This window comes from Lepidothrix coronata, unplaced genomic scaffold, assembly GCF_001604755.1.
Source record: "Lepidothrix coronata isolate B3197 unplaced genomic scaffold, Lepidothrix_coronata-1.0 Scaffold79, whole genome shotgun sequence".
Taxonomy (NCBI): Eukaryota; Metazoa; Chordata; class Aves; order Passeriformes; family Pipridae; genus Lepidothrix; species Lepidothrix coronata.
In genome coordinates, this window is record NW_016690259.1 from 2,593,897 (window position 1) to 2,619,039 (window position 25,143).

The window sequence follows — 25,143 nt, forward strand, 5'->3', positions numbered from 1 at the left end:
GGGACAATATGGGAATCCCCATTAAATATGTAACACGGTAAACAAATACCTCGGACAGTGAATCAGGCTACACAAATAATGTAGAACATCTACTATAGGGTGCCGACGCCGTACGAATAGGAATACTCGCCAGAGAAATACCTTAGGTTCAGGTGGCAATTTACAAATGGCCAAAAGGGACGTTCAGAAGAAAAGCTCACGTTCATAAATCCTACCAACACAAAATATTTGATTCTCACTAACAATTTTTTTTTTTACTTTTATCAAGACTTAGATTAAAGAGGTGTAATTAATTAGAATGAGCACAAAATGAAGTTGCTAGAGAGATAAATTAATAATTTACAAGGGGTTGTTTGGCAGTAATCTAATAATAGCTTTTGAAGACCAGTGAACACAGCAGGATCAGCTCTTTCCCTAAGCGTTATAACTTCAGAGAAGGAAAAGGATAATAACCACAGTAAAAATATATATATATTTATATATTTATAGTACGCAGTGTAAATGCAGAAAAACCTGCCATCTGTTTTTTTTTTAAATCATTATTATTATTATTATTATTATTATTATTTAAATCAAAATACTTTTGAGACGTCTCTCGCGGCGCGAAGCCTCAACTCTAGATTCAAGTTTGGGTCCCGAGAAAGCCATGACATCGTGGCCACCCTGCTGCCACCCGGGCGAGGTCTGTTAGGAATAAAAACCAGCGGTACTTGCCGGGGCGGGTCCGGGCGCGGCTCCGCGGGGAAGTTCCCCCCGAAAGTTGGGCGCGGGGCGGGCGATGGGGTGGGCTGGTGTTGTTTGTTTGGTTTGTTGGTTTTTTGTTTGGTTTTTTTGTCTCCTTTCCTTTTTGCTGTTGTTGTTGTTGTTTAATTAATTTTTTGTTGATGACGGTGATGCTGATGCTGTCGATGCTCCTCCGCGGCCGGCTCAGATGCCCGCCGAGTACTTCATGCGCTTCTGCTTCTGGCGCTGGTTGCAGAACCAGACGCGGACCACGTTCTTCTTGAGGTCCAGTTTTTCGGCGATGGCGGCGATCTTCTCGGAGGAGGGCCGGGGCTGGAGGGCGAAATAGGCCTCCAGCGACCGCTTCTCGGGGGCGGCGATGGAGGTCCGCTTGCGCTTCTTCTCCGCGCCGCTGAAGAGCTCGGGCTTGGCCAGCTTCTCGCGGTGGGACTTCTCGGCCTCCTCCAGCCACGCCTGCAGGATGGGTTTGAGGGCGATCATGTTGTTGTGGGAGAGGGTGAGGGACTCGAAGCGGCAGATGGTGCTCTGGCTGAGGGAGCCCACCCCGGGGATCTTCAGGTTGGCCAGCGCCGAGCCCACGTCGGCCTGGGTCACCCCCAGCTTGATGCGGCGCTGCTTGAAGCGCTCGGCGAAGGCCTCCAAGTCGCGGGGGTCGGCGTCCACGTCGCTCATGCAGCCCATGTGGGCCGGCAGCCCGTGGGCGTGGGCCATGCCCAGCGCCGCCGGGTGCATGGGGTTCATGCCGGCCATGTGCGGAGCGTGGCCCGGCGTGGAGACCACGGCGCCGTCGGGGGCCGCCATGGCCCCCAGCGCCAGACCCGGCGTCAGGTGCTCCAAGAGTTCCCCCTCCAGCGCTTGGTGGGGCTGGTGGTGGTGGTGGTGGTGATGGTGGTGGTGGTGGTGGGTGCCCGACAGGGCGGACGGGTGGGAGATGGGCACGGAGGAGGAGGAGGCGGCCGAGGTGCAGGGGATGGTGTTCATGGTGTGGTACGTGGCGTCCGGCTTGAAGGGGCTGTGGTGCGGCGGGTGGTGGTGGTGGCTCTTGCTCGGGGAGACGATGTCCACCGCTGCCAGGGCTTCGGCGCGGGCCAGCAGGCTCTCGTCCAGACCGCCGAATATATTGCTCTGCAATTGCAAATAGAAGGCACACATAACGCTCAGCAGGGAATTCGCCTCCCCGCGCACTCCGCCGTGCCACTAAAACCTTCCCAGCATGTTAAAAGAGAAATCCTGGAGAAGGGAGGGGGGGTGGGGGGGAGGAGAGGAAAAGAGGGAGCGAGCGGGGCGAGGGAGCGGGCGCGGCGCGCAGCCGCTCGCACAGAGGAGCCGCGGCAGGCAGGCGGGCGGGCGGGCGGACGGACGGACGGACACACACGCACCAGCCGCACGCAGCATCCCAGGTCATAAAAATTAATACGAGCGGCAAGAGCCGCCGCATGCATAAGTTGGGCGAGAGCCCGGCGGCGCCGGGTGATTTGCTGCACGGCCATGAAAAAATCATCAGGCGGATCCGGGGGGCCGCCGAGGGGCTCCCCTTAAAGCGGGGCGGCGGGCGGCGGGCACCTACCGGAGGGGCGGGCAGGCAGGCCCGCCGCATCGCCTCCGCGCCGCCGCCGCTGCCGGAGCCCGAACCGGAGCCGGAGCCGCCGCTGCCGCCGGGGCCGGAGCCGGAGCCGGAGCCGCGTCCGGCGGAGCCGCCGGTGCCGGTGCTGCTGGGGGAGCTGGCGGCGGGGGCGGCGGCGCCGGCGGAGGGGCAGGGCGAGGCGCTGTGCAGGGCCGAGTACTTGGTTTCGTGGAGGCCGCCGCCGCTGCCGCCGCCGTGGGGGAGGCCGAAAGGCTGCTTGCTGCTCAGGGACATCATCATCGTGCTCGCCGCCGCCGCGGCCCGGCCCGCCGGCAGCCGGCCGCTGGAGAAGGGCAGGGGCGCGGGGCCGGGGGCCCGGACCCCCCGGAAAAGCCACAGGAGCCCTGCGCCCCCACCCCCCGAAAAATTAAAAAAAAAAAAAATTAAAAAAAAAATCCCACTCGGCCCCCCCTCAGCCGGCCGCCCGAGTCCCGCCGGAGACGAGAGGGAGAGGCGGCTCTGACAAGCCGGGGATGCGCGGGGGATGCGCGGGATGCCTCCCGCCCGGCCGCCCCTCCGCCCGGGCGCTCGCCGCCGTCCGCCGCCGCCTCCGCTCCGGCGCCGGCCCTCGCCTCTCGCGAAGTGCCCTCCCCGCCGCCGCGCCGGTGGGTTTTACTCTCTCCCCTCCCTCCCCTCCCCTCTCGCCTGTCACTACAGCCCAACTCTTCGGGAAGGGCCCTCCGCGCCTGCCTCCTCGGCCCTGGCCCCCTCCTCCGCCGCTCCCTGCCCGCCCCCCGCCGCTCCCACGCCCACGCGTGCTCCCGCACTCACCGCCGCGCCGCGCCCCGCCGCCTCCCGGAAAGGGGAGGGAAAAAGCCAAAAAAAAAAAAAAAAAAAAAGGGAGGGGAAAGCGACACTCACACTCCCCCCCCCCGCCTCAAATCCACCCTCCATGAAGGAAAAATTAAAAAAAAAAAAAAAAAAGGAAAAGAAAAGTCCCGCGTCCGGCCTCACCAGGAATCCCCAGCCAGAGTGTCCCGCCGCTGCCCTGGCATCGCTCCGGGGGGAGCGGCAGAGGCGGCGGGATGCGCTGGGAGCCGGGCACTGCTCGGGGCAGGGGAGGGAAAGGCCGGGAGCGGCGGCCGGGGTCTGCCCCCACCGCCGTCCCCCATCGGCGGGGAGCCAGAGGGATCCTCCTGCAAAAGCGCACTGCTATCCCACCAACTTCCCCCGCCTTTCTATTATAAAAAGAAGAAAAGGAAAAGAAAAACTAAACGAGAGAGAAAAGAAATCTGGGAAAGTCAGTTTTCCTGGATGTGGCCGGGTTTATTTCCATGAATTTCACTTTGCAGCAGAAAGGTTAAAATAAGTGCTTAGGTGTTTAATTTCTCACCTAAACAGCAGACTTGGTAATTTTAAGGGAAATAAAAAAAAATTACATTGTATCAGCTCTCACTGTCGCCAGCTCGGAGAAATGAAATAAATCAAAGTTAAAAGCTTGAGTATCATTTAATTATGGCGCGAATAGCGCTTGGAAAGAAGTAGAACAACATCTCTAAACAAATTATGGCCGGGCCAGGAAGGAATTATTAGATTGAAATTTCATTTAGGCTCGGGAGACACAGCGCTTCAATATGTAATCTGTTATGCCTCATCTGATTTGTATGCTTAATTCAGCTTGACGAATTTATTAGTTTTCATAATAGTAAAAAAATTGAGCAGCACTATGGGCTAATGCATTGTGTGTACTATAAATTGTATGTCACCGTTGAAAGGCTGAAGTCTATAGAAATCTTTTATTAATGACAACATAGGAAAGAGGATTTTCTTGCAAGCCTTTAAGGAGTTCATGCCAAACCTCCGCGCTTCGTGTCTCGGTAGGCTATTAACATATCGTCATACTAATTAGGCTACTTCATGAGTGATATAATTTCAAACTTTAAATTATGTTCTAATTAACAAGGGTTGTCCAATTTGCTTAATCTTCAAAAGGCTTTTGGCTTGTCTAATTAGTCTAAAGCATCGAGCATCTCCAACGCCCAAGAAAAGAGCCATCAGTAATATTTTGCGCGTTTTGAGGCGGTCGCGGGCAGAGCCCACGCGGGGCGCGGCCCGCCCGTGGCGGGCAGGGCTGGCAGGGAGGGCATCTGTCCCCCCGCCTCCCTCCGCCGGGGTCCCCGCAGCGCTCCCGGCCGCTCCTGCGCCCCCGCCTCCGCCTCCCCGGCAGCGGCCGCAGCCCTGCGCGCTCCAGCGCGGCCGTGCCGGGAGGTGTGCGGGAGAACAAGGGAAGGATCCCGCTTCCTGGGCGGAAAAAAAAAAGAAAAGAGAAGAAGAAGAAAATACCTCGTTGGCGCGGGGAGGTCCGAGGGCAGCCAGCCTGCCGGGTGCGCAGAGCCGGGGAAGGGGCTCTGCCCGCCCGGCTCTCCGGCTCAACTTTGGTGGAGAGAAACGCGAGGAGGAACCCCCCTCCGCCCCCCCACGCCCCCCGCTATACATTTAACCCCTCCCGCACTGAGTTTAATTATTCGCAATAGTTGTTCTAATGTATGCTGTCACACGGGAGAATTGAGAACGCATATCGTTAATATGAATTAATCTTGATTTTAATAGCAACTGACAACCGATCTCCAAAACGCTGAGCGCTCCTCGCCGCTCCGATCGGCCGCCACCGGGATGCGGGGCGGCGCGGCCACACTGCTGGGCAAACTTTCCTCGGTGTCGGGCCCGGAGGTGACCCTTGCGGGCCTCGGGGGTCCCCACGGTGTCTCTGCGCGCCGCAGGGACTCGCCGGGGCTCTGGCCGTGCTGCCGCTGTGCCCGCTGCCGGCAGCGCCTGCCCGCGGCACTGCCTCCCAGCAAACCCTGCCTTCCCCTTTCCCTCCTTTTTTTTTTTTTTTTTTTTTTTTTTTTTGTGATTCTTTTTGTTTATTTGTTTGTGTTTGGGTGTTGGGTTTTTCTTTTTCTTGCAGCCACCTCCCGGTGTCGTGGGGGATGCCGGGGGGAGCCGCAGCAGACGCGGAGCCCCCGCCGCCCCCCGGCACCTCGGCGGCCCCGCGGGCCCCGCAGTCGGCTCTGCGCACCAGTGGGCTGCCTAAATAAAAGGAGAGCCCCCCCTCCAACTTACCCACGCCCACACCCTGACCCACGCAGACATCTGGGGAGAAATCACTGTCGCCTCTCATGTATCCATGTTCTGATTTACGATTAAAATTTAAAGACGCGCATTCATATTTTACCGAACCTAATGCGCCCTATGAATTTTTAATCCATTAAGATGCGGGCTACACTTTGAGCAAACTCTACCTCTGTTTTGAGGGCAGGGCAGCGTTGGCCCCGGCCCTGCCGGAGGGGTGGCCCCGGTGCCCCGCACCTCTCCCGGCCCCCGCCGCCTCCGGGCCGCTCCCCCGGGGCTCCGGGGATGGGGGGGCGACCTATCCCCGCCGCTGCGGGGGCAACGCGGCTGCGGACACCTGCAGCTGCATCCCGCGGAGCCGCGGCACCATCGCACCGGGACGCCCCGTCGGGGCAGCCCCGCACCGAGCGGTGCCTCCGCACCCAGAGCACCCCTGCTCCCCGCCAGCCCGGCATCGCTTCCCGCACCGGCTTCTGCTCCTCCTCTCCCCGCTCGGAATCCGAAGCCGGGCTGCCGCCGCGAACCGAGTCAAGTCACGAAGTCAAACTTCAAGCCCGGGAACGATCAATGAAGAGTTTTGCCGTCCGTGGCGCCTCGTGCTTCCTGGCACTAAAATAAATGCAAGAAATCGAAACTTAATTACTTGAAAGAAATCCAGAAATCCCTCTGCATAATTTATCCAGGCATTTTTTCGTGGCGTTTGTGTTGAACGCACGCGTTTGTCTCCACACGCTCCTCTCTCCCTCCCCAACGCCGCCCCCCTCGGCAGGCGCGGGGAGACGGGCGGGCGAGGACGGCCCGGCGGACCCCCCCCAACCCCGCATCCCCGCACCCCGCCCGGCCGAGGGGCGACGGGAGAAGAGGGGAGAGGGGTCTCCTTAGAAGACCTCGTTCTTGCCTCCGATGAACACCCCCCCTTTTCCCCTGCTAAGAGCATCCCCCGGGGCAGGGCTGAGGGCAGGGTGGCATGTGTGAAACCTCTCCTCCCTGCCTGCGAGGTCTGAGCCCTGAGCGAGGCACTCGGCAGATATTTTCTGATCAGGAGTGTCTGGCGTAACAACCTGAGTCTCCTAAGCGTGATGGAAAGTGCCAATAAAGTAACTCGGTTATTCTGACAAACTCCCCATCTTGTCTTTGACGATTCCCCCGTGGCCCCCAAAGCCCTTCTCATGAATAGGGTGTGACACCTGCTAGCTGGGGGTTGTGCATTAGCCGGCAACGCAGCCACGGCCTCCTCATTTGCCATCCAGCCTGGCTGATGAGAGCCTTGCCTGGTGAGCTTTTCACTGAATTCATTAGGACTGTGAGTCTGCTGGCTCGGGAGCAAACTTTATCATAGACACCTCATCGAGAAGTTGAAGTAATGTTATGAAAGAATGAAAAATACATTTGGGAGCTGCCTGGAAACTGAAGTACATTTTGATTTAACTTACATTAACAGAAACCTAATGTAGAAGTGAAAGGATCTAACAAAACCATTAATAATTTAAAAATAATTACAGATAGTCTATCCTTACTATTCATAACCACTCAACATTTTAGACAAAGAAAGCTGAATATTCTTCTTGGGAGAAAGATGTGAACAGACTGCTAAGCAGGAGCCGTCCAGCTCGCACTGCCTCTTCTCTGCTCACATGTATTGCATATCCCCCACAGCACCCAGGACAACATCCCAGAACTGCTTTTCCAAAAGGGAGGGTGGAGGTGGAGGGAGACCCTGTCTTTGTACAGGGCTTTTTGCTGGAGCTGCTGTTTGAGGTGGGCCCATTGTGGCAGTGGAGACCAAGAATGCTCTCACACCTCCTCAGGCTCCCTCTAGGCTCTGCCAGCCTTGGAGCCCTCGGGAAAGGCCTTTTCCATCCGTAGCCTCGGCTAACACCAGTGCCTGGTGACTCTCCTGCCCCATGCTGTGCCGTGCCATTTAGCTGATATCAGCTGACATCACCTACTTGGCTTGCCATGGCTCTGTGCAAAAGTTATTTTTAATGCATTCATTTTAATTCAAGTTTCCATATAGCTCAAAGGTCTTGAGCACCCTGCAGGGCTGTGATTTTGCCTGTGTTTCTGTTAATTTGTGTTTTGGTTTTGGGGGTTTTTTTTGAGATATACCTGCTGTCCAAACACTGAAATATCAAAGCAGCTGGATATGCAGCAAACTTCACTGCTCTTCCTTACAGATCAAGATAAAAATGTAAAGAGGGAAATTCATAGACATAAAGTGGCTTCTAAAGGAAAAGAAATATTGGGTAATATAAAGCAGATAAGAAATTCAGATCTAACTCTCACAGGAACCCACCTTACAAATAGCCTCATAGGTGGGATCCCTCCCTAACTGCTTCCCCAACAGCTCCTTGCACTGAAAACATTAAGATCTCATGGATCATTAAAAAAAATCCTATAAATCACACTGCGAATGTCCTTGGGACTCTACTCTTGCTGATTTAGACAAAATCCTGGTATCTTAGATTAGCCTTCATTAATTATTTTCATTAATTTCCCTTGTTATAGATGTATTATCACAAATCATATTCCAAACACATTCCCTAATTAAGCACTAAATTCCTCTCTACCTCCGTACGCCATTTAAATGGAGCAATGAGAGCGCGTGTGTTCAGCCTGGAGGCTGGTGGCAGGCAGGCAGTGCCACATAAGATGGTGCTTGCATATCAGATATCTTACAGGACTCTAACTTACAGAAAATATTTTGACTTTTCATTTGATCACCGACATGGGCACGTTCAGAGCTCAGAGCTCTTGGCCCTTGCAAATTTTCAGAGTGTTCCATCTTCTTCTGCAGTGTTTTCAAGGTAAATCTAAGTTCCTCTTGTCCCCTTTCTGCCATGCGAGGTGTTGGCTGATCTCTTCACGGGTCCTCAGGATTCACAAGGAACCGCAAGGCAGCCTTCCCTTTTCAGCCAGGAAGAAAAACTCTGACAGCTGATATGCATTGGAAAAGGTGACAAAACTTCATATTTCTGAGGTTGTCACAAATGGATAGACACAATTTAAAAAGAATGTTTTAACAGTTGTGTCACTGGGTTGGTGTTTGCACCTCGGAGCCATTAAATAGCGGGCTAGAACACTTATTTAGGTGGATAGTGTACAGCTGTGGTATTTGGTGGGTGCCATGCCATGGGCTGAGCTTTCCATAGTCTCCATAGTTTTGGCAAGGAGCGTGATGGACTCATCACGCTTTGTGAATGGGTAGTGGGAAATGTCTGTGAATGATTTTGTTTTCTCCCTTTGATTCAATGTTCACACAATCAGAGCATGATGGGACTCAAACCTGACTGCTGGGGAAGGCCCGCTAGGACCAGCATCTCCTGGAAATATTAGATACGTGCTGAAGCTTCAGTTCCTACAAGACCAGGCATGCTGAGCTCAGACCTCGTCTGCAGGCTCATCCTCCTTGTAAACCAGACTTTAATTCTCAGAAGATGTATCTGTGCATAACAGCAATGACCATGTTGGCAGCTGTCCACCTTATATGTGGGCATAGACACTTGTGTAAGTTTTATTCAAAGGTAATCACAGATCCTCTTCTTCTTTGTTCATTGAAATTCAGCAGAAATGCATTCCACATTTTGTACAACCTCTGGGCACACATCAAAGCCCTTCCCTTCACACACGCAGCATGGGCAGGTATCCCCCTGTGTTCCCCTATCCCTTTTTGTAGATGAAATATTGTACGTCTTGAAGATTGTTAGTGTAATGAAATCAAATTGTGAAATGCATCTGCAGCTTGTATCAACACTTCCTATTGGAAACAGCGGGTTAGGACTAAGTTATCACATATCTTTTGCAGTCCTGAGACAGCCATCGAATTCCAGTGAAATCTCTTACAAAGGCAATCAAGATGATCAATGGGAGTTTTGCCAGTAACATCAAACCTGATTAAATGGTTCTGTGTTAAGAACTGCAAATAAACACACAGAAAAGAGGACAGATCAGAAAATGGAACTATGAAGATAAAGAAAAATTGCAGAAAGAAATGATGCCCAGGAAAAAAAAAAGGCAGGAGATTAATAATTGACTGGCTGTATATACAGCCAATCCAAAACAGAGTTTAAAATGCAGACAGCTCACTGTATAGCTGGTAACAGAAACTTCTGTAGAAGCATTTATTCAGAAGAACTCTTATCCACACATCCTGCTTTAAATATTTTGTCAAATTGGGATGAACAGAAAGAGGCTGTAATTTGAAACCTTTCAAATCACCGAGCTGCATGTCTCTGACTATGTGCCTGTTGCTGTGTATATATAGGAAATATAGCATCAAATCATATTTTTACTTGTTAATCCCTTAACAGTTATGTTGCCTGCTGGGTACCCTGACACAGTGAACTTACTTGAGTAAAATGCATTTCGTTTTTCTTGTTTAGGCCAGCAGGTTTCCTTGGATAACTGAATTTGTTGCTGCCCACCCGTGAGACAGGGAAACACTTTTTAACATGTCCCAACACCCCTGTCTTTCCCAGTGACCTGGGCTGCCCACGTGCTTGCCTGCCTCTGAAAAATGTTCCTGCTGGGTCCAGCCATTGTAGCTCAAAGCAGGCCAAAATGGTGGGGAGGCTTTTTGGCTTTTGTTGTGGGTTTTAGTTTGTTATGTTTTTAGAGGGATATTTTTTTTTAGAGGTTGTTTTTATTTTTAGCTTGATATCGTTTTTAATAATGTTCGTGCATATTTTCGATTGAGGAGGTTGGATCTGACAAAGCTTTTACAACCATTAAAAGTTGTCTGCTTTAAGTGCTGACAGCTGTGGAGTGGCTCTTAACGAGGAGGGAGGCACTCAGGAGTGCCCCGCCTGGAGTCGGTCCGTGCACGCTGGAGATCGGTGGGGTCCTGTGAATGTTCTCACGGCAGGGTCGAGACAGGAGAGGAGAGGGAAGGAAAAGAGGAAAGGTGGGGTGGAGCGTAGGGGGCTTAATTACTGCCGCCCCATGCATTTCAATACAGCCGGGGCACGCCGGGAGTGCACGAGAAGAAATTAAGGGCAGCTTGTGGCAGTGAGTGGATGCTCCCTGTTTGGGTTTTTTGTTTTGTTGGGAGCTTTTTTTTGTTTGTTATTTTTCCCCGTGAGGTCGAGGCAGCCCAGGCGCTGGAGAGATGGGCTCAGGACCAGGATTCCTCCCGCCCCTTTCTCTCACCCTCTTCTCTCTCTCTGTGGTCCTGGATGATGCTTTAAGATGGTGGGGGCCGGGGACAGCCGGAGCTCATCTGTGTTCCCGTGAGTAACACCGCGTTCAGGCCCTGGGGAGCCCAGAAAGTTTGCTCCGGGAGGGATGACTCCGGGAAGTGCTTCCAGAGGGTCGGGGCTGGTGTTTCCCGGGTGCTCCGGGGCTGGTGTTTCCCGGCTGCCTGGCCTCTGCTGCCCTGTTTCTAGGGAATGGGGAAATTCTTCTCCTCAACTACAGCAGAAAGCCAACCCTCCTCGTGGTGCCCAGCAGAGTGCAGTGACCCACCCGCTGTGAGGATCATTCAAGAGGTACATCTTTGGAATGAAATGTGCTTTAGTTCCCACTTCATCTTTCTTTAACACCCGATGCCCTTCCATGTCCCTAGTAGGACATTTCATGGCATGTCATAGTATAGTTGCAGTGTACTGTATTGTGATTTGTATGTAATAATGGGCATGTTATTTTACAAAAAAAAAAAAAGACAAACTCCCCCAAGACAGGACACATGTCAACTGAGAAAGAAGATGGTTTAGTCTGTGCTCATTAATTCCTCAGAATGCTTAAAAATGACCTAGAAGACCAGAAAAGTTCAGGAAGCTGACAAGTGAGGCCTCCTTGGAGGCCAGGGAAACTTGAAGTTCATCAGCTGCTTTAGATACTAAAAGGAGGTTGGTGGGAAACAAATGTAAAACAGGTGGGTAGAAAGAATATCTTGTTGCAGACAAGTGAGGGAAAGAAAATGGTGAAAAGAGTTTTGCTCTACTTCATTCAAAACCGCGCTCCAGCTGTGGGTGGCAGTCTGTTCTCTGTGGGCTGGGTGAAGCCTGGCTTGGGAAGGGAAGGAGGCAGGGCTGGTTTGCAACCCTGCTGTTTTGGGACCTTCTGCAGAAGTCAGAAGAGTTGTGTAGGGTTTGATATTCAGTATTCATATTGTCGTGTTTTAGCAGGGTGAGCTCTCTATACACGGATGCCGTTTTCACAATCTTGTAGATAAGCTGTGTCAGCACAGCCTTTATAAATCCCATTTTTACCAAAGATTTATGATGTAGCTGTAAATGTATGCTCTGGACTGGTATCTTCTATAGAGGGTTTTAGTGAGAAATCTTATTTTTAGGGGGTTAGTGCATTTATTTTCTATGCCTAAGATACACGATGAAAAATGTAATTTATAATGTGGCATAATAAAAATGGATGATGTTTGAGGGGATAGCAGACTTGCTCCTGTACCTACACAATATATCTTTTTGGTAACATTTTGATAATGATTTTACACGTGCATTATAGTGATGTGAGATGTGGTGACAGTGCATCAGGCAATGGAAGGAGTTGCTGTGTCAACCTTGACCTTATTAAAACCACTATGCTTGCATAAAGAAGCTAAGCTGGTCAAAGAGGGAGGAGAAAAACACACATTCAGCAAAGGTACATGGCTAGATTTTGCTTTTATTTATTCCACTTTAAGTCAGAAAAAGGTGAATTGGGAGCATCATTGCTGAATTAATACATGTGTGAATGCTCCAAACGTTTCAATGTTCTTTAAAAATTCAACCAGCTTGGGAATAGCTGGGTAGCTCTCCTCTGAGAGCTGAGATACACCACCCCCTGTGCTGCCATTTGGCAAGACTGTCTGTTTAAAGAGGCAGTCCAGTGTTACATCTGTTTTCAAAACAGACTGTAATTCACTATTTGATTCTGTGTGGTATTGCCTTACCTGCTGTAAGGTAAGATTTCACTGTAATCATCACCTTTTCTCCTTCTCATAAATCAAGGTTCCCACACAAAGCTGTGGAAAACAACAAATCTCTATATATCTGAACGGACAGTGGCTGGCTCTCCTCTAAGTCAGGGACTTTGTGCACTTAAAGTTCTACAGGCATCTGCAAAGCAAAAGCCATGGAAATGACAAATGAAAGCTAGACTGGTGCCTTTTTGGTGGGCAAAGCTCCAGCCAAGTCAAAGACCAGCCATCAAGTCAGAGTTTCATGTGCATCTAGAGGAGTGACTTAGGCTGTACGAGTAAACAAAAACTAAGAAACTGCAAAGTGCAATTTTCAATCTTGTTTTGGTGGGGGTTTTCCTAGGGTTTTTTTTGTTTGTTTTTCTGGTAAAGAAATTACTGACAAACCAGAGACTATAAAAACTTAGTCCTTTATTGTATAGACACAGTTACCTTTTCAAATCATCATCCCTCTTTATACTATGCAAGGAGAAATTCTTACATATGTTAGCACTTCTCTAGTTTGTTATCAAATGTTTGTATGAATTGGACCTGAAATCCTATACTGGCCCACATCAGAATAGTAAGATTTCAGGTTATAGCATTACTCAGGTCAGGGCTATAACATCAGTTCTTGAACCCTTTCCAGAAGTAAAAAAACTCAAACCCCAACTATAAATCAACAAAGAAATTACTTCAGGTTTTGTGATGTTCTTTCCAACTCCTCTGGTGTAAGGTCCTCAAGTTTGCTTCCTTCCCCTCTTTGATAGCTCATTTAAGTAGAAGCAAGGAAAGGGGGACATCACCTTTTGGATAAAACTCCCCCAACAGTTTTGGACAGAGCATAAATGAGAAATTTGGTCTTTAACTGCTTATAGTATTTGAATGATGTTTCCAAAACACATGCTAGTATGATTTCTGTGATTAGCTGAAAGAGAAGCAACTTCAGGCTGAGTTGTCTATGTCTACTTCAGATTGCTGAAATTCTGCTGTTCAGAACTTGCTTGAAGTCTACTGATAGTTTAGGCTCATATGCAAATAACCTTTTTTATTTTTTTATTTTTTTTTTAAATCTGCCCTTGATTGCTATAATCTGTCATGAAGAGAAAAGCAGGAACAACATTTGAAAGCAGGTGATGGCAGTGCAGGATGCGAGCAGGAAGCAGATGCCTTGTGAGGGTAACTTTTGTTATTTAGAAAGGCCTATGTTCTCATAGGAAAAGCAGTAGAGGAGAGCAAGTATTTCGTGCTAGAGAGGTGGGAAAAAGTAGACAACTTTGTCTTCAGGATGAAGGCTTTTGCTTGTCTGGTGTGGTAAGAGCTAGTGCTTTGGGAGATGGGGGGTTTTAAACTTTTCACGAATCCTTGCCACTGCAGAAGGAAAATCTTCCTTCAGGACTGGTCCAATGCATGGAACAAACATGCCCAAGAACTGAGGATTAATACTTACTACCTTCTACCTCAGGCCCCAATCGCTTTTCTGACTTGCTGATACAAAAAATGTTTAGCCAAAGCATCTAATCTCATGTCCACTGTTGTAACAAAAGTAAAAAGGGAGAGAGCTGTAGAAACATGAAAATCTAGGCAGGAGGGAAAATAAAAATCTCCTGAGTGGTTGGGATGAGAGTAAGTGAGCGCAGTGACCCCATGGTTCTCTTTTCTTGCACTGCTTCATGTACCCCCTATAGAGGCACCTGCATGCTCCAGCACTGAGCACCCAAAGAGAAAGGAGAGGTCCCACCAAGCCATGGATATGGACAGGAGGTGAGGGGTGTGTGCTCTTCTTGTGTGCTGCCAGGAGCTCGGAGAAGGGCAAGCTGTCAAGAAGGAGTATGAGTTTGCTCAGGGTAAACGTGGTGGTTTTATTACCATAAACTCAGCTGGTAACAGAGGAAGTCTGAGGCAAGCATGGCTTTTCATAACTGCAAGGGAGAGTCCTGAGAGAAGGTGGTGGGTGTTCAGGCTCAGTCTGTCAGCCGCAGTGACTGTGGGTGGTTTGGGTTTGCAATTTCTGGAAACCAGTAGCACAACAAAACAAAGCACTGACTCAGCGAGGTGAAGCAAATACACATTTCAGTACTTACTCAAAAGTTATTTTTCATCCCTGCACTTACCTAATGCAGTACAGGAATTTCCTTTTTTCTCCAATCGGAATTGAATTGAATCAAGATTTTAATCCCATTTATTTCAAGATCATGCTTCAGAAAACCCTAAACAAAGATGCCATGGTTAGCAACTGACAAACAATGTATTCAGGTCTTAGAAAGCAGCCACTGACAGCTGACTGCAGTTTGAAGTTTCTTGCTGGCTCCAGGTTTTGGGAAGTTCAGGCTTTGTAGGCTCAGCTGCCATCCAGCCTGGCAACCACCACAAACTCACCTTTCCTGTTGTTAGTCCATCTTTAGTACATGTTCAGTGAGAGTTTGATTGCAAACAGCTGAGATCAAATACTAATTCTCTGTGTAGGGTATGCTGCAGCTTTGTGTCCTGTTGGTCTTGGAGTAAATTAAATATAGGAGATTTGGCAGGAGGCGGACTTGATCATTTTTATTTTTGTGAAAAGCTGACCAACCCATATCCGTGCAGGACAATCCCTCTTAGTTATTTTAAATCAAAGAGCTGCTTGTTTAGTAACCAGGATGGCACATGAACACAAGGCTACCTGCTCTTTTCCGGGCAGGAGTGGGTCCTGGCAGAGCCAGGCTCTGCCCACTCCTGGTCCCTGGGCATCGCAGGGGCTCAGCTGTGGGATGGTGCTGTGTTGTGAGCTCCTCAGAGTGGCTGCTGTCCTCTGGTACACATTTATGTGCCGAGAAGCACAACAGTGCTTGCTTCTGGCTGGGGTCTTCAGAGGCCACTATGACACCAATAAGTAAAAGTTAATTGCAAATTTATTTCCACGTAGCAATAAGGGAAAAACACTTGGGGCCAGTTTCCGTTAAAGAAAAGGGGGGGAAAGCCTGTTCTACACCCATTTGATTAACCTGTGCTGTTAATCACTGCCAGGTTTATGAACCTCTATTATAAACTTGTTACTCTAAGGGGTTTCAGTTCAGTGATTGAAAAACAGCTTTAGGGCCTGGGTAGGTAAGAGTAGCAAGAAGTACAAGTAGCAGCACTGAGCCTTTGAAGAGGTGTATAAATAATTAGCAACATATTTCATGTGGACTCTTTCGTCAAGATATACTGTCAGACCTGGGATTTTTATCAGAACATGACAAAAAAGAAAGAGCTTTATGTTTATTCCGGCATAACAATGTTGATATCTAAAATAATTTGGGGTATTAGAAGCTATATTAGGTCACAGGTAAGAGCACTGCACTGCTGAACTGTGGTATCTGCTGAGGTTTCTTCAGAAAGAAGGTGTCTGAGAGGTTCTTTACACTCTCATGTCTTTTGAATTTTTAGATCCTTATTTTGTGGTTGCAAAACATACAACGCAGGCGAAAACCTGAACTGCATCTTAATAAAGCAAAGTGATGAAGAAATAGTAGCCCGTGTAACTTCTGAAGGCAGACGGTAATATGGCAGGTAAAATAGAAAATGAAGGTGGTAAATTCTCAAAACACTCTGGGGGGTGTGTGTGTGAGAAAGAAATCCCCCCAAAAGCAACCTCTAGGACATACCCTACCATATACGTCCCTGCCTGTGGCAGAGGGGTTGGAGCCAGATGATCTTCAAGGTCCCCTTTCCACCTAAACCGTTCTGTGGTGCCCATGTAATCTCACTTAAAAGTGACAAAAACTTTGATCTTATTAGTAAACAACACACACAAATCCTAATGAAAATTATGCATCTGGAAGCTAATGATATTGCAAGTGTCTTAGATACCAAGCACATCACTGGTTTAATCATGGTTTGGTTTAGCATCATTGCAGTTGGTTTAGGTTTGCTGTTTATTTCATTGGGATTTTTTTCCTGTTTATGTGGAAAAACATTTTGCTTTTTAGGGCAATTACTTCTGCTCTCCCATTTTCAAACACTAATCCTGATCTCTGGGGACAAGCTCCACCTCTTATATGGCTTTGCTCATTCCCACCTGGAGGAGCAGCTCAGTGGGCTTCAGTGTGAGTTTTGTCCAACAAAGAATTCATTTCAGTCTCAACATAACCCAGTGCTGGCTGGTGTGTGTGGAACTCAGATGAGAAACCCATGCACTCAAATGCAGAGGTTATTTTAGCAGAAGAGTGTCAGTCTCTGCTACTTTCAGAAATGCTAATTGGACTTCAGTGAGGTCAGGACTTTGAATTTGGAAACTATAGCAAGGATTAAGTTCAGTTGTTTAGAGCACTTTCTCTATTAACCTGAACAGAATCAAGATTTCACTCTTCACCTTTTCTACCAAGGCTTTCTGCCCAGCTTTGAAGTCTGGAAGAATAAATCAAATTCTAAGTGTGAACTTCATTTTGCCTCCAGTTCAAATGTTTGGGCTGAATGGTGGTAATCTAAGTGCAAGACCACAGGTCACTGAATTTCTAAGTCATATGTATGAGGCATTTTCTGCCCCTTCTACTTACATTAGGAATCACACAGACCATTTAAATATCGACTACAGGGGTTTTTTTCAAATAGCTTTTACACTTGTGTGCATTTGTATATTAAGAGACTAGTGCTTAACTAACGTTAAGTTGTATTTTTCGTGCTTGTCAAATAATTTTAAAGGAATATGCTGCATTATTCAAACCACTGTTCTCTATTTGCGTGCAAGGTGATGTGAAATGCAATGGGATCTCTGCAGAATAGAACACAGAGTGAAATGAGAAGTTGCAGCTGATAAGTGGAAGGAGATAGCATCACACCTAATCCTCCCAGGCTTAGCTTGGCAGCAAATGAGCTCTCGAAGAAAAATGACGAGGCTGAACTGGACCTGATGGGTGACTGCAGGCACTGCTTGTAACTCTGGCTGCAGTCAGTGTGCAGCTGCTCCCTCCTGCAAAGAGACACCAGTCTGGGCAGACCAGTGTTTGCCCACCCAAAAAACTCTGCAGGACTTACACTTTGTCACAAATCCAGTGAACCTGGTGGCCAAGTTCTAGCTGCAGTTCTGCAAAGCTCTATCCGAGTTAGCCTTTCTTACTGTTTGAATTTTCATTTCCGTTCTTGCTAAGAGTATACTACTCTTTTTTTACATTTTTGTCTCTAGACTTGTCTCTGCTACTCAAATAGGAGGCTGTGTGCAAAAGACTAATGCTTAGGCATCAGGCAAAATACCCATATTAATATAAAGCCAGCCCTTCCCCCTTAATGAAGCTCATTCTTCTCACCCTGGTTTTAACCTGGAAGAAATGCTATACAAATCCATATACAAGGTAAGCAATGGAAAAAGCAGGTCTGTGTTGTTTTCTGTTGTTGTGGTTGTTTTTTCTTTTTCTGCCTTCAGTCTCTTCTGGCGTCTGCTGGAAGGTGACACTAACTTGTGCATTTCATATCCCACAGTCAGACTGACTTATTTGGTAGTCAGTGGCGAGTTTGAGTTTTATTTTCACAGTAGCCCATAGGGCAGGAATTACACTTGACAAGTGAGTGGAAACAGTGCCACTCAGTTATTACTTTTTAATCTGCTAACCAGGAAAATGAGCCTTTTAAGTGCCTGACTTGCAGGAGGTCATCATTAGTCTGTCAAGGTATTTCTTTATTGCGATCTTCTATAAACGTATCTGATATGGCAACTCCTAGTTATGTTGTTTTGAACAGACAAGACGTACTGTTTATGAAAACAGACTTCTTGAAAGCAAGCTGTGGTGGTGGGTAAAAGAGGAGAGGTTGTTTACAATATTTTAAGCCAAACGGTTCCTTTGGCAGGAGGTTTTCTGTAACAAGTGAGAACAACAAGAATTAGCTCTCTCAGCACTTCAGCAAGCAGAGATTTTTGTCTGTAATGAGAAGAATGAGACTTGCTTGACATAAACTACAAAACAACACAGGAAAGATGAAGAAGCAGGGCAGAAATACATTACTGAAGGTGAGAAGAAACAACTTTGTTCTGCTGTGGATTCAAGATTCTTGCTTATTATAATGTATAATTATAGCTGGCATCATTCCAGAGGAGGAGTTGAAAGAAGGTAGGTCTTGCCAACTGTGGTAAATCCTGTTGAGGAACTGACCATAGCAGCATCCTACCTGAGTTTGTATAATCTAAATAATTCCTTTTTTATTCTTCTGTACCAGGTCCTTCTTTATGCAGAAATGCAAATTCTCTTTGGACTCCTGAGATCTGAAAGCTGATTAGAATTTTTATGTTCCTTCATTAAGGGTAAAAATAGACTATCCCAAGATAGACAGCCCCCCAAATTATATACTGATCTGAGAAATGGGAATAGCTTACTTTTGTCATTAAATGAATAACTACTTTCATCAACCAATGCCAATGACCTGGCTGTGCCTCTTCTGAATTTTTTTTGTCTTTCTGAAATATTTTAGCGGTTTAGTAATAAATTTACCGGCACCAGATTCTATTTACTTGAAGTAGTGTATTCATCCACATGTCATTACAAAGCAAATCTTCGGTTTGCTCTCTGTATCTAGTATGTGACAGAGAACAGCAGAGAGATGTTGCTATCCTAATTTCCTCTGCAGTCCTCCCAAGGAGCAGAGCTTGAACTCAGTGAAGAGATGGGAATGAAGTTTGGCTGACTGAATGTGTCTGGGTAGATACAAGTCTTTGCAGCCTTTACAGCATGGTTTTTCCTTTCAGAAAAAATGATGGACCAGGGTACTGTAGGACAAAGTGAATATTTATTGATTTCAAGCTCAGGGTGGTTGTTGGTGACCCGATATTCTATGTATAATGAAATTGTAGGGCTCCTATTCTTTTTGTTTTCTTTTTTCCCACTGTTGAGAACTTGCAAGGCTGGTTTGCATTGTTGGAGTCCTTCTGCTTTCCCACCAGTAAATTACATCATCTAAGCAGTGGTGGCTGTGCATAGATGACTCTGGACCTTGGTTTCCTAGCTCTGAGATACCTGTCCATTTGGTGGTGTGGGGACAAGGATTGATTTTCTTCTGGTCTGGTTGCCAAAGGCTCTTCACACCTCACATATCCTAGTTACGTTGGCATTGTTCTTCTCTTTCCAAAGTTGTCAAACAGCCTCAAAAGTAGAGTATTCACTTTGTCACTTGCTCTTTGCTGCTCTTGTTTGGTGCTTGATGGCAGCTGTCTCAGCTTTGCTCCCCTCCTTGCTGTAGTGCATCATGTGTATGTGTTGGTTCAGTTCACTGAAATCTTGGGGCAGCAAACTGGTGAAGTAGCCTGGCTGGAGAGGGATAGTAGAGAGGGAGAAGCTAAGGCTCTGTATAGTGGAACAAGTGATCTTCTGTAATGGAACATGACCTCTTTTCCTGTGACAAGATGATCTGCTTAGTGGATGAGGGAAAGGCTGTGGATGTTGTCTACCTGGATTTTAGTAAAGCCTTTGACAGTGTTTCCCACAACGCTCTTCCAGAGAAACTGGCTGCTATGGCTTGGATGGGTGTCCTCTTTGCTGATGAAAAACTGGCTGGATGGCTAAGCCCAGAGAGTCATGGTGAATGGAGATAAATCCAGCTGGTGTGGATGGACATGGTTTAGTGGTGGTCTTGGTGGTGCTGGGTTAACAGCTGGCCTAGATGATCTTAAAGGTCTTTTCCAACCTAAAAGATTCTATGATTCTAAGTTTTATCTATGCAGCTTTCCTTCTGTTTGGACACGACTGTGTGCTGCTTATGAATATTTCATTTGTATTGCACGTGCACACTGCTAAGAATGGTGCTTATCTATTCATAAAAAGGCATTAATAACTGATCCTGTGTGTAGCTACAAGTTTCCAGAATCTTATTACAGAAGTGGTTCTTTTTGCCCAATTCCACTCCAGTGCTAGAGGCTCCACCTGCTTATGCTTATTTTATCTCCATGTCAGCCTATGATTTTTTGATTATGTGGTGAGAATAGCTAAGAAAATCAAGATGTTTAAGGATCTTAGAGCAATTAAATAATTCTTACAAAAGAGTTTAAGAAGTATTTGGATCTATTTATTCCCTTTATTTCCTGTTGGCAATGCTATTTTCTTCACTAGAGACGTCTGGGGGAAGTAAAAATGCATGTTAAAGCCAAAGGATTGTGCATTTCACTGCATTTTATCTACAGTCTTTGGTTTAGACTCTGGTCTGCTTTGAAACCATAAAACAGGGTTAATGTGATTGTAATAAGAAATGCAAAACAAGGTTAGGTCTGCTAAGCAAAATAATGAGAATTATATTGAACTACAAGTTTATGGGGCTACTCCTAGTTATACTAGGTAAGGAGAAAACCATACACATCTCGTGTAAGTATGTGGATATATATATATATAAAAGTTACGAGGTTATATATATATTATCTACTGAACTTTATTTTTTTTGTCTATATGATAGAAGATTTATTAAAATAAGTAAGAGGAAAATTAACCAAGTTTTTTTTGCTACAATAAAAATTTCAGATCTATAGTGTCAGTTTAGAAAACAGGGTATTTTTGTTTGTTTGTTTATTTATTTTTTCTAGTCAGCACTGGTATGAACTGTAATTAAACCAGGTACCCATATGTTTACATAGAAAGACAAATGGTCTGTTTATTTCAGCAGCTGCTTAACAAGCCACCAGCACAATCAATTAGATTAATCCCAGGAAATAAAACTTGAAATAAAGATGATATCTGAAATCATTTTTATTCATGGTTAGAGACCATGCAGATTCTTTTGACAAGTTGAAAAATCTTATGGGTGATGTTGAAAACTTCAATGTACAAGTGCTAATTCAATTTGAGGGCAAAAAACCCCTGTCTTGATAGAATGGTTTCTGTAGAGATATTACTAGAATAGCAAACCCCCAAGCAATACAAAGGCAGCCTGAGTATTGTATGCTCATTACCTGAATTTTCAAACACTTAACAACTGTGAGAAGTATGAATATGCAAAGCTTCCAGACTCTGACCAACATTTTTCTCATTCTTTTCTATTCTTGGAATGAAAAGCCAGTGGTTTATGTCATTGCATATATATAACTGCTATTAACACAATTTAAAGTTGCATATGATAAAAGGTCATAGGTCTCTAACTCAGCAGAGCATTTAAGTAAATCAGCCTCTTCACCAGCTGCAGCCCCTTAAATATGTGTGTGAGTGCTCTGTTGAACTGGGGCTAAAATTTCAGCTCTTATATCTTCACAGCTGTTATGCAGAGGAGATAAAAGTTGGACCTTGCATAGACAGTGCAATATTAAGAATTTATTAAATCGCAACTGTGGAGATTGAAGTATTAAAATGAGAATGAATCCTTGCCTTTAATGGTAAGGATCCTAAACAGTCATCCTCATCTCTAGAAGAGAAGACATATAAAAGAGAGACTTACAATGATTGTCTTATATGAGGGAATGGTTTGAATAAGAATTGCTATCCCATGTGGAAGACCCCTTGACCTCCGTGAGGATTTCAGGGACTTCCTGCCAGGTTGAGTCTGAAGGCTGCAAAGGCAGTGTTAATTTGCCTAATTTTAAGTTCTGAGCCAGATCTTGCAAGCTCTTGTTTTCATATATAGCCCATTACGTCTGAATATTTCGTGGCAGCATTTTAGGACAGATAACATTATCAGCCCTGATGTTTTAACTGAAGTACCACAAAGTGCACATCACAGTTACACTGGCATTGTTGCCTGACCCTTATCTTTTGCTTTTTCTCACATGAGCAGTGCCACCAAATACTGATAGACAAAAGAACCCTGAGATATTTGAGCAAGACTTGGGATCTCGTGCTTACTGATGAATGCTTCAAAGCTTTGACATCTGATCTTGAATGAGACAGTAAAAACTAAGAGTCCTTTTTTTAAAAAGCTAAGATCATGTTTCTATAAATAAAGGACACCAGTCTCTGCAGGTTAAGGCTAACAGGTCAATAACAAATCTGTTTACTTTAGATTGTCTGTTAAATACAAGAAAAACATGTTTTAAAAATAAAAAGCTGCACTGTGTATAACACTGAAGAATGCCACTAAAAAAAAAGGCAGTTGATGTGCAATTAATGCTGTTATCTTTTACAAGCCAGGTTTTTATTCAGTACAGGCACTAAAGGATTTATTCTCCGCGTTTTCTTCCAAGATATTTGTAGTCTTTTTCCTCCTTGCTAACTCTTGCTGGTGCTGTTTGCAAGTGACTTCTCAGCTGCTTCAGTCCCTTGATCATAGAATCATTTAGGTTGGAAAAGACCTCTAAGATCATCGAGTCCATCTGTTAACCCAGCACTGCCAAATCCACCACTAAACCAAGTCCCCGGGTGCCAGCTCTACATGTCTTTCAAGTATCTCCAGGGATGGTGACTCTACCACTTCCCTGGGCACCCTGTTCCAATGCTTTTGGCGAAGAAATTTTTCCTAATACCCAACCTAAAGCTCCCTTGACACAACCTGAGGCCATTTCCTCTTATCTTGCTACTTGGGAGAAGAGACTGACCCCCACCTTGTTACAACCTCCTTTCAGGTATTTGTAGAGGGTGGCAAGTAGAAAAATATTCTAGGTTATGACAAACATATTGAGATTCCAGGCAAAGAGCTGGGAGCTCCAGGCTCCCAAAGTCACAGTGCTGTGGAAGCTCACATTGATGGGGCCTGTTGGAGTATGTGTTTCTACCTTCTCTTCAGTCTGAATGCTCCTTCTGTTGTCTTTCTGTGGAAACCAAGTGGCCAGTCGAGCACTACTGGGTTGTGTTTCAATATGGAGATAGGTGGTAATGTGCCCTGGGAGCTGGAAAATGCTTCACAGTCCTTAGTGTATGCTAAATTACAGCAGAGGAGTGGAGGGGGAATGTCACTGCAGCCTAGAAATGTGGCTGGGATTTGAAATGAGACTTGCTAAAAGCACAGCTGCTCGCCTGTTCATCGGTGTCTCCACAGTGAATTTTCTCAGTGGATAAATTTTCTACTGAAATTTTTCATGTCTCTATTATTTCAATCTAAAATGGGAAGATAAGTCCAAGTTTCTGCTTAAAATATTGTCAAAAAAATGTGTCCACCTACTTTCCCACTGTAAATGTGTAATAATATATGTACCAGCTGACACATGTACTATATACATTTCACTGAGCTCAAGAAATTAGTTTATGATGGAAGTAACCTGGTGGGCTTTAGAGCACTAAATCATTTGTAAAATAAGCATCTTGTGAATGAAGAGATAAGCACAGGGAAGGAATTATGTCCCTTCTATGTGCCCAATGTTCAGAGCATGACTCAGTCTTAACTATGGAGAGCACTGCCAACTATAGACTAGGGTTTAAGGTTATATCTGCTGTGTGGCTTCCTAGCTAAGAATTGACAAGTAAATTGAGTAGTAATCCATATGCTGCTGCTTCCTGGAGCTGTACACATTTCCTAATAATCAATTCAAAATTCTGTTTGGCTGTTATTGTTAAAGATGATCAGAGAAGAAGGGATTTGTGAGACTAAATTTCGGTTTAGACTCTGCTATGTCTGACTTGTGCAAAATGATGTTACTTGGTGTTAACTCCATAGCTTTCCTTTTGCATAAGAAGGCTGGCTCTGTATTTTGGAATGCTGAATAGAAAATTAAAAATGCAGGCCAGTCTTCAGGAACATTTTACTTACTGTTTTAATAAACTTTTGTTTATGCCTAGAGGTGCCATTAAATTACCAGCCAGACATTAATATACAGTACACAAGGGATCTTGTATATAAGAAATGATTATTACTGCGTGACTCAGATGGAGCTTGCTATACACACAGATAGCTGCTGGATGGAAGGTGAAAAGTGAATAAATATCTCTGGAATAAAAAAGTGACTGTCTCTGGATAAAGAGTGGTGGTACTTAAAAAGTGAATGTCCCAGCTGGTCAGTCATGTTTAGAAGAAAGCTATTCTTCCAGAGCAGAAGGATGACTCAAGGAGACAGTGGTCTGTCATGGCAGAAACACCTCTGCTTTCAAAAAACAGTAGAAGGCAAGCACATGGTGTTGGTGATCCTGGAGCCAAAGGTACTAAGCACTTCCAAGCCAAGTATTGTTCTGGACCCCCTTAAAAAAGGAGTCTTTTTACATCACTGAAACATCTGGTTCCACTGCTGATTCTGAGTGTGCAGGCATGCTGGAAATGGTTAATTCCAAAAATGGCTTGCTTTCCAAGCTACTGTGTCCACAGTGAGAATAGCACCTAAGGAAGCAAAGACTGCAAGAACAAGCTGGAGTAAACACGGGCCATGGACACCGCTCTGGAAAACATCTGAGTAACAGGGTGGAGAGGTAAAATAAGACAGATGTGTTTTGCTGCAGGATTGCATGCTTCCACAGACAGGTACAACTTCAAATCCAGGATTGCAGGAGTGTTATAAGTTCATCGAGAAGGAAGAAATTCAAAATCCCTCCAGCTCCTGAAAAAATGTATGCCAATTAATTCTGAATTGGGATTTTCCTTTACATTTGATCTACTTAAGAATGCACCACAAGGAAAGCTTCCTATGAGGAAAGCTTTCAAATGCTCTTAGGGAAAAGGCACCATCGTAACTCTCCCACTTCCTAAAGGGATCAGGGTAGAACTCTGCTTAATGCACATCCTCTTAAGGAAATATAAGGCCCTACCTAATACAGCCTCTTTAGGTTGTGCTGAAAAAAACCTCAACCAGATGATCCCTCCCCATCTCTGCTCTGTTTTTAACTTCCCTACTGCGCTTGCTGACTGACTTGTATGTAAAAAAAAAAAAGAAAATTTAGTTCTCATTTACTACAGCTCAAGGCTCTGGCATTAAAGCCACTCACATGGAATGAAATGGGGGAGATGGGATGAGACCTGTGAAGTGAAC

At 46.1% G+C, this 25,143-nt stretch overlaps 1 protein-coding gene across 2 annotated transcripts; it reads right to left on the bottom strand.

The window, feature by feature from the left end:
• Window positions 1-895: 895 nt before the first annotated feature.
• Window positions 896-2,608, bottom strand: POU4F2 (POU class 4 homeobox 2). Of its 2 annotated transcripts, XM_017820080.1 has the most exons (3): window positions 2,505-2,608; window positions 2,316-2,360; window positions 896-1,879 (listed from the first exon to the last, which is right to left on the bottom strand). In XM_017820080.1, exons 1-3 carry the CDS (start codon window positions 2,606-2,608, stop codon window positions 928-930), a joined length of 1,101 nt encoding a protein of 366 aa, XP_017675569.1. In that variant the 3' UTR covers window positions 896-927. The 2 variants fall into 2 exon arrangements, with proteins under 2 accessions (XP_017675569.1, XP_017675568.1); XM_017820079.1 differs by having other exon boundaries at window positions 896-1,869; window positions 2,312-2,608.
• Window positions 2,609-25,143: the final 22,535 nt, after the last annotated feature.

Coding starts and splice junctions, on each gene's coding strand:
- POU4F2 (XM_017820079.1), bottom strand. CDS start 2,608: ATGATGATGTCCCTGAGCAGCAAGCAGCCTTTCGGCCTCCCCCACGGC. Junction 1,870..2,311: donor CCTGCCTGCCCGCCCCTCCG/GTAGGTGCCCGC, acceptor TTGCAATTGCAG/AGCAATATATTCGGCGGTCT.